General features: G+C 36.5%; 2 protein-coding genes across 4 annotated transcripts in view; both read right to left on the bottom strand.

Moving 5' to 3' along the window:
• Nucleotides 1-3806, bottom strand: part of rnf19b (ring finger protein 19B) — a 19480-nt gene extending 15674 nt beyond the window's left edge. For both annotated transcript variants that reach the window (XM_047807966.1, XM_027175627.2), the window contains exon 1: nt 3585-3806. The gene's annotated coding sequence lies outside the window, so the exon portion shown is untranslated. The remainder of the gene's footprint in view (nt 1-3584) is intronic.
• Nucleotides 3807-4467: 661 nt separating this feature from the next.
• Nucleotides 4468-9577, bottom strand: ak2 (adenylate kinase 2). Of its 2 annotated transcripts, XM_027175657.2 has the most exons (7): nt 9383-9577; nt 8069-8194; nt 7844-7954; nt 7659-7753; nt 6756-6828; nt 5460-5655; nt 4468-4631 (listed from the first exon to the last, which is right to left on the bottom strand). In XM_027175657.2, exons 1-7 carry the CDS (start codon nt 9479-9481, stop codon nt 4624-4626), a joined length of 708 nt encoding a protein of 235 aa, XP_027031458.1. In that variant the 5' UTR covers nt 9482-9577; the 3' UTR covers nt 4468-4623. The 2 variants fall into 2 exon arrangements, with proteins under 2 accessions (XP_027031458.1, XP_027031457.1); XM_027175656.2 differs by lacking the exon at nt 4468-4631 and having other exon boundaries at nt 5079-5655.
• Nucleotides 9578-9809: the final 232 nt, after the last annotated feature.

Raw genomic sequence — 9809 nt, forward strand, 5'->3', positions numbered from 1 at the left:
AATCAGCAACAGGCTAAGCCTATTGAAGTAATTTGATCAATTCTGTGTGCTTAGTGAAAGGAGGCTGAAGGGCTGTATGTCTCTCTGTCTCTCAGACTTTTACAAAACCACCAAACCAACTTGCAGTACAGACCAGGAAACACAACATAAACATTCTTCAATAACCATGAGACCAACAGTCAACGTCAAAGTTCTATCCGTTTATTATCAACTATTATTATTTAACTTCTCTAATCAACCTCGTGTTTATTCTCAAATAAGATGACTTTAATTATAAATAACTTCTAACCAGCTGCCTATCGACAGCCGTCATAAAAAGAGCAGAAAACAAGCTGTACTCACATAAATAGAAGGGTCTACCACATTGCATTAACCAATTACATTATTATTTTTTCCATACTCGTACAAATAACATGGGAAATAATTAGAACATGAAATAACTGTTGAAGCAACAAAACTCAGGTATAATAAAGCCTGATGAAACCGAGCCCAAAATAAACTGAGACAAAGCCAGGTCAGAGTGCTTTGTCTCTGTTTACGTGACCCTGCTGTCAGTCTTTTTATAGACGCACCCCAACACGCCTTCACCTCACCCCCATCTTATTCTGTCTGGATTGGAAAACAAGATACTTATACTTTATGCAAACAAAATAATAATAATAATAATAATAATTATTTACTACCCAAAATTTAATTAGTATAATTCTGTGTTGGACATTGAACTGTTTGGATGAACATCAAATGGTCATCTAAATCTGGTCATCATCTAAATGACCATGTAAGGCAACAGCCTAATAAACAGCCTACCTTGACTTGAAAATCAAATGAATCTCTAAATGAATTCCACTGTAGATTCTCAAAGCTTGGCTTTGTGTACATGGGTGGAATGGGTAGATGGTTCAAGGAGTATTTAAAAAAATAAATCATTCCAATGTTGTTGAACCTCATCTACTTAACTGTTAAAACTCCAATCTTGACTATTCTTGAGTAATGCACCTTTAAGATGCAACATGACTAAAGATGCTACATTTTAATCCGCTGATTCAATCGTCTGAATGGAGGAAATATAAGCATTCAAGAGGTTAAAATAAAACCTGATAAACTATAAGAAAGAGCAGAATATATTTAATAGGATAATCTCAATGGGAAACCGCAGACTTAAAATTGCTGCTGTCAACATAATTACTGTAATGTGATGCATTACATGAATTTCACAGTAATTTCATACCAAACATCCCTGTAGCATATCTACAAGTGTTCAACTTTATAGTTTATTTGTGCAGAAGACTATCAGCTTTATAATACTAAAGATTTATAATTCCACTATTCAGTGGATTCCCTTTTTAATCTGCATCCTCTCAACATTTCTTCCTCGTGTTCTCTTGCCATTGTCACCTCTGGCTTGTTCATTAGAGATCTAAATCTATAACTGGATTTCTATTAACCTGCTTTGTGTTTTTTAAAGAGAGAATTATGTATCCGTCATCTTGAACCTCCAACCCGAAAGGTGTAAAGGGGAAACTTGATAACCCACTAAAGTCAAAAACATATATGCTAACAAGTATTCAGCTAAATGCTAATTTTCAGTAATATATCAAAAATCTTTACCTCATAAAATATCTTACAGAGCATCTTAGCATCAGAGAAGTCATGAACTGCTCTATTTATGCTTAGATCCTGGAAATGGCCATAACATAGATCAGCCCCAGTTACTTGTTTTCTTACATAAAGTATTGCTCAGCTTTACTCTTGCGCTCAAATATAAACAAAGATGAAGGAGGGTATGTTAGAAATGTTTCTATATGAAGTAAACCCATGCTATAATAACCCAAGCTTACCAATAAAAAGCAAGTGCAGATGAACTCTGAATAAAAGATAAGATATAAAAGTGGTGAAAACAAAGTGACGTAACTGTGGAAAGGGTCAACAATGCCTCTGGATATTGAATGCATTTGTTGCCTTGAGTGGAACCTCATTCTAAAGCTTTTCTAAAGGTTTAAATCAGACTAATAGTAGCTCTGTTCCACTGTGTAATGCTGATCATGAAGACTATTGAACCTTATCAACCTTGGCAATGTATACCAAGTGATATCCCTTATGTCTTATGTCCGGATTGTCATTTTGGAGTAAGGGAAAGCCTTGCTTTATCGTTCATACACAGAAATAACACAAAGCACCGTGCTTTATCATTTTGACTTGTAGGTGAGAACCTGCAGATACAGATCACTAATCACATAAACATTCACTTGAGCAACAAGCAGCAAAATAATCCCAGATATGATTTACAAGTGTGCTATTCTTTATCAGAAAACAACATAGACAAACTGTTTATTTTCACACCATAAAAACTTTGTTTTAGAAATGACTTTTCCCAGTCTGAAGTGTAATATTATCAAACTGCAGCTGAATATTACTGAAACTATAAACCAAATATTTTTTTTTTAGTAGTCACTTTTCCTGTTTAGATTCCGAGTTCTCCTATTTCCTCTTAATACTTCATCCCAGAATAGTTCTAGTAAAAATATCCACAAAGTGTGAACATGTGTATGAAAAGTCTAACATCTCATCTCAAATATGAAAAGTCTAACATCTCATCCAGTGTGTTACTGGGACAGGCGTTGGATCCACTCTGACATGAACCACAATAAAGCGGTTAGTGCAGATGAATTAATGAAAGAATAAACAAAACAGAAAAGACATTAGCGAATTCAATTCAATTCAACTTAGTCATGAAATTAGAAAGAGGAAAAATAATCAGCTGGTAAAATGGTGTACCAGTTTGACCAGTTCGGTCTGTGTTTAGGCAGCTGGTAGCTGTTCAGGGTATCAGGGTAAGAAAGCATTTTTCAGGATAGAGTTAAGTGACAAAATAAATTCCATAGCAAAAGACGATATATAAACGTGAACAGAAGAATTTGAAGCATACAGAAACTGGCTTTTCAGCCACTGCTCAGCAGCTATGCATGTCATTATACAGTGGAACAACTGACTTTCCACTGAATTTAGCCTGAAACTGGACACAAGCCATTTCCTGTGTACCTTGGAAAGAAAGTTGGCTGGGGGGGGGGGGGGGGGGAAACCATGGGCCTAGTATTTGATTAGCTATAAAACGGGAATGAAAATATGTACATGAAGGAAGGGTTTAAAATAATACACCGTCTGTGTATGAAGTATGTGGGAGCCGAAGCAAAGCCTACCTACAGAACACATGACACCTAAACAACGTTATGTCTCAAAGATATACTATATATAAATTTTGTATCGTATTTTAAAGATGATAAACCTGTTGTGGGAAATGTGTCAGAATTAAGAGCTAGGATAAGGACTTCGGATTTATACACACATCTATACACACATCTATACACACATCTATACACACACACACACACACACACATACATTTTATATATATATATATATATATATATATATATATATATATATATATATATATATATATATATATATCTGTCCGCATCAGTTAGATCATGTCACTGGTCTACACATGAGATGTATTGATGATAGGTGATTATAAATATAAGAGAAAAACAAACACATGAACAGAGCGCTCACACAGCACGTACCTTCAGTAGATCAGTGTGAACATGAGAACAGGGCGTTACACTAAGAGCTGCCGTGTCATTGTTTATTCAACAAACTCCACCATGAAACAGGACACAGTCGGCGAGATGAGCTGCTTGTCTCCAGGCTCTGATCCTCAGTAAACTCAGTATCCTCTGATCCTCTCCGCACTGAGACGCCGATTAAACCCGCAGTTCGTTTCTTTTCCACTGACGTCATCGAGGAAAACCCCTGCTCGAGAGTCGCGAGCTACTGGAAACCCCGCCCCATGACGCGGCACACAGTGCTTTACGATTGGTCAGCGTGCAGATACCGGAAGTTGTTTAAACACTCAAGCCGAAACAGAAATGTAACGGGTACTTCAGCGTTTACGAAATTATAGGAATAACACATCATGTGTGTGTGTGGGATTCACAGGAAAGCAATAAATAACAGGATATAAAAAGCATGATTTCATTACTGAACTCTAGGTTAATGTCTGTTTATCTATTATGTGCTACAGAGGGGAATAAAAACCTCACAAACGGTGTAATTTCTATTTTAACACTTTTTTTTGGTTTATTAAAATGTTTTGACGTTTTTTCTGTCTATAATTAAAGAACATTTGGTACCCTGGTAACATTCCATTCACATCAAAATAGGGGGGGGGACATAATAATAATAATATAGTAATAATAAAGCAATAATAATAAATAATATATAATAATTATTATATTATTTAAATATAATAGTATATTATTATTATAACTATATATTAAAATAATAATCATGATAATATATTAATAAATTATTATACATGATGTATTGTTTTATTATTTTAATTATATATCATTAAAATAATATAATAAATTATAATATAATTCTGTTTATATTAACCAAACATAATTGAAGACAGTAAAATATTGCCTTTTATTTTTTCAAGTGAATTGGTCAAGGCGGTCTGTTTAATGTTGATACAAAACAAACCATGAATAAACTTATTGTTATTGACACTTTCCCCCTTTGTCTCATCAGGCTCACACTGGCTGGAGGCAGCAGGTTTCAGACAGCTGTAGAGGGGGGAAAAAACGATTCAAGTAAATAAAAATATTCTATTCACATGGACGCAAAAAGGGAAATCAAGGAAGGTCAAATCATTTTTTCAACTGCAGGAGACAAAGATAATAGTTACACGTCCCACCTCGTGGACATGAGAGGAACTACAAGAACAAAGTACGGCTACAAAAGTAAAAGCTGTTTCTAGTTTAAATTAAAGTGCAACTAAATGTCTAATTGATTAGTCGTGGTCGATTATACAAGGGGAAATAAATCACAAACAAAAGTGAGGAGCTAAATATCAAATTCTAAATTGAGTTACTCATGCAGCACTGACAATCTGAAAGAAAGACTGGAAAGAAAAAGTAGTAGGTGTTAGAAAGGAAAAAAAAATGCATTGATGGATCGGTCGTGCTGACTTGGTGAGTGAGATTTCTGAGAAAAAATAAATAAAGACATTCTCACTATCTTTTCTTTTTATTTTTACTCTTGCGTTTCATCTAGACCTGCTACTGGTTGTTTGGGCACAAATATACAAAGCCTCTAAAACTGGAGCCTATTTGAATGACAATATATACACATGAACATACGCCACCATTAGGCACTTAATAATGCACAATTAAAAAATACAACTGCCTCGGTGTGTAATGTAAGAAAAGAACTTTTGTTAGCGCTGTTATGTTTCCATGGGCACAGTGGTAACAACATGTTTCCAGAAAACATTAAGCTGGCAAACTCTCACAAGTGCAGCATTTTCCTTCGAACCTTTTCATGAAAAAGATAGAGAGACAGGAAAAAGAGGGATGGAGAAAACATTTAAATGAATAACACAAGGTCTTTACAGGTGGCAGCTGAAAAGGCAGCAAGGATGGAGGCAAAGACGATGTCGGGGGTCTGAGCAGCATCAATGGCATGGTGTATGCCACGTGCACTATAGTACTGCACCAGGGGGACTGTCTGTTTATGATAGGCCTCCAGCCTCGAGTGCAGTGTCTTCTCATTATCATCACTACGACGAATCAGAGGCTCCCCAGTCACCTAAAAGCACAAACAGAAAAATGTATATTCACATCAGTACAAGGGTCCTGATCATTAGGCACAGTTAACGATCTCATTTAGTCTATTACAAGTGTTACTGAATTAGCAACTAGATTCTATCTGGCTTCAAAACTTCTCCGCATGAGTTTGGTCTCTGTCAAATGTTACACTACAGGACAGGATACTGGAATGACTTAGGTTAGGATTAAAACACAACAGGACATATTGTCCTGACGTACTATTCTGACACAATGAAATTTTTTATTATAGTAATGACTGTTTTAGCATGAGCACCATAACGAGTTATGCCATTATATAAAATGAAACTCTGACCAATCATATTCGAGAATTCCACCAAGCTGTGGCATAAATGCATTCATTGTAATCTTTTTATTTTAGATATTAGCTTTGAATTTCCAGAAAAATCTGAGGCATTTGAGCTTTGACATTAGTGTAAAAGTACTCTAGGTTTAAACACCTTTCCTACATTAGTGAAACAGGACACCCTGAAAGGATACAACTCGTAAGACATAAATAAAGCAAGAAAAGAAGTACACCTGTTGCATTCCTCATCCTAAACTAGGAGCACAAAAAGACACACTGAATACTGACAAGACAAAGTGCTTCATTTTTATCACTTTAACTATGCCTGTATTAACTGTGTCACTAAACAAGGATGGGGTCGAGGACAGACGAATTTGGGCCATCTGTAATTGAAAGAGCTCAATAAAAAGGTACAAGAACAAATATTGCATGCACCCGTTTCTGGTCATCACTTCTGTACAAATGGCCTGCTACTGTATGTAACTACAAACATAATCCTGAATTCTTCACAGATGATCAATGATATTTTAAATAAAAGGTCTGAGCATACAGAAATGTTTGACATTTAAAATGTTAAATCTCTATGGAGTTTAATCTTCACTAACCCACACATGTACCCTCATAAGCTTGCATAAGCTACAAGAACCGCAATTACACAATGACAAACTTTGCTAGCTTTGCGAAATCTCCCTTTTCAGATTTCTAATGGGTGTTTTGGCAGTAATCACTTATATAAAGCAAGTTATAACTTCTGCTTACAAACTGTATAAACTTACATCATCCTTCATGGGTTCCTTGGGTGGATTAAACTCCTCATGATACGAGCGACCACTGGGCTGATGAACAAGTCTGAAAACACAACAGCAGTGAGAACAAAAATTCAAACATGCCTTTTGAAATGCTGCCATGTAGATCTCCTGAGGGGAAGACCACTGCGCAGTATAGTCACTGTCCTAACATGTCTAAACCAACTTGAGCAATGAACAAGGAGCCTGCACAACACGGTATTCATATCAAACATAAGAATCGGAAATTACTTGTAGCCTTGTGCTCTCTGCTGTTGATGAGAAAAATCAGGCTTAAATAGTGCGATCATTTGTACATTTCTCAAAATACACAAGTTAGTTTTGTTTTTTTTAGAATGAAAACAAAATCAATAATACATAAATAGGTCAAATTTCAAGTTCACATTTCCACTTTGGAGTTGGACTAAGGTGTTGCATACCACTAATTAACTGTTTGTTAATACATTTGAAGATGGTTGGATTTCTAAATAGTAAAACAGTAGATCAAAATTCAGTGAAATTTCAAGTATAATATTTTTTATTTTAACATGCACCAACCAAATTTACATCCTCACTCTGTGCTACCCAAAATCACAGACATTCTCACAGACTAACCGAAATCAGACATTCTTACAGACATTCTCAAAGACTAACGTAAAATCACGGACACTCTCACAGACATTCTTACGGGCTAACCTAAAAACACAGACATTCTCACAAACTAACCTAAATCACAGACACTCAAACCGATTGAAAATGTGTGACAAATTTCAATTCCACCAATATATTATGACCGTTTTGACCAATTATTGCAGGCTGCGTTCATATAACTAGAACTGCAGCAGCACACTACAAACATTTGGTTTAAAGTATGTGTTTTTCCCCTCCTCTTACCTGCCACAGATCCTGCGCACCAGGAGATTGTCATCTACAGAGAACTCGATTACAGAGTCCAGCTTCTCTGCGCGTTTCTCAAGCAGATCATCCAACTACAGGGGAAAACAGGATAATTTCATTCAACAATGAGTGATTTATTAATATGATGAAAATGCTCACTTTCTAGCAGCACTTAAGTTTACCATTTCTGCTTGTTTGACTGTTCGTGGAAACCCATCCAACAGGAACCCTTCTTTGCAGGCAGGCGTGTCTAGGTTCTTCTCGATGAGCTCAACAACCATATCATCACCTACCTAACAACAAAACACAGACAGCAAAGATTTTTTTTTTAAATGCTAAACTAAATAATGAGATCTTAGAAAAAGCCAAAGTCACCAGAGCAAAAGGTGGACATTTGCTCAAATTACCAGTTTGCCGGCATCCATTGTCTCTTTTAATCTTTTGCCTAATTCATTGCCGGAGGCCACCATCGCTCTCAGCATGTCCCCAGTGGCCAAATGACACACACAGAACTTCTCTGCCAGCTTGGGAGCCTGTAATGCAATAAACGGGTATCTTGCTTAGTTGAAGTGTTCACGTTGACATCTTAATAGTTTACAGTCAGCTCATTCACTTCCTTGAAAATTGGAAAATATACCACTGAACCACCAACATTCAATTCAATTTTATTTGTATAGCACTTCACAGAACATAAACATAGAACAAAAGGTTACAGAATACAGAATAATATAAAACTCAAGATTAGATATATTTAAATGTGTTTGTATTTATCCCCAATGAGCAAGTCTGAGGTGACTCGGGTGACTGTGGTGAGGAAAATAACCAATAATAATAACAATGACAAAGTATTTTAAACAATATGTGCAATAACAAATTTTTAAAAACATGCAATATGTCTGTTAGCGTAACTACTTACTTGTGGTCTCTTTTTTCTTCTTTGTATTTATACATTGTGTTATGTATATACTGTATACTTATATTATGTCTCTTTTTTTTATATTTGCATTTCTTTCTCTTTGCTGCTGTAACAGACAAATGTCCCCATTGTGGGACGAATACAGGTATACCTTATCTTAAAAACTCCCTTGAATGGTAAAAGAAGAAACCTTGAGAGAAACCAGACTCAAAGGGGAACCTCATCCACATATGGGTGACACTGGAGGATGCGATTATAAATATACAGTCTGATAATTGTGTAATAATGAGATTGTCGGAGTCGGCGTCTACTCTTTAGTATCGCAGAGTCTAACTGGGGCTGGAACATCTCTAGATGCCTCAGGATCCTCACAGAGTCTCAATGGAGGTCCAACATCTTCATGGCACAGAAGACAATCAGAGCTGGAACAATTTCTGGATGCCTCAAGATGGGTAACACATCAACAAACTGAAGAAGAACCACTGAAAACAGATTTCAGTATAAATAAATGTATTACATGTTTCATGATGAAGTTCCCCTTGAATACCAGATCCCTAATAAAGTAAACAGATTCTCTCTGTTGCTTCAGTCACAGTCACCTTTAAACCACAATGAACTCCATGGAGTTGGATTCCAACCCGGAAGCTACATGTTATAACTTTAACCTCGATGCAGTAATAGAACCAGAGACCCGATAAGTGTACCGATACTATGCAACAGGAACCGACACGGTGTCATGTGAATGAGCCGAACAGACGTTTCAGGCACATGTTAGCTAAGCTAAGTTAACTGATAAGAGTCTGACCTGAGTCCCTTTCCCAGCGCCGGGAGGCCCCAGCAGGATAGCACGAATCCCTTTACGAACACCAGAAACAACATCGTCTGCCTGCGAGCTAGGCGCCATGGTGGACTTTTAACAGCGGGCTGTAAGACCTTCCGAGCCTCCAGTTCCTCAGCCTGAGAAAGAAAGCCCGAGCGCTTCCTTCACTGTCTCTATGGAAAAATCCCGCCCATTAGAGTAACAGAGCATGGCCACTGATTGGCTAAGGAGACGTCTGTCAAAATCGCTCGCGTCCAATCAAAGTGACGTAATTTTTTTAAACGTGCAGTACATTAATTTTTCAGTATAGCTGTTTAAAGTCTATCTATCTATCTATCTATCTATCTATCTATCTATCTATCTATCTATCTATCTATCTATTCTAAAAGGTTCACCCAGTCTATTCATAGTT

Source organism: Tachysurus fulvidraco, chromosome 24, assembly GCF_022655615.1.
Source record: "Tachysurus fulvidraco isolate hzauxx_2018 chromosome 24, HZAU_PFXX_2.0, whole genome shotgun sequence".
Classification (NCBI taxonomy): Eukaryota; Metazoa; Chordata; class Actinopteri; order Siluriformes; family Bagridae; genus Tachysurus; species Tachysurus fulvidraco.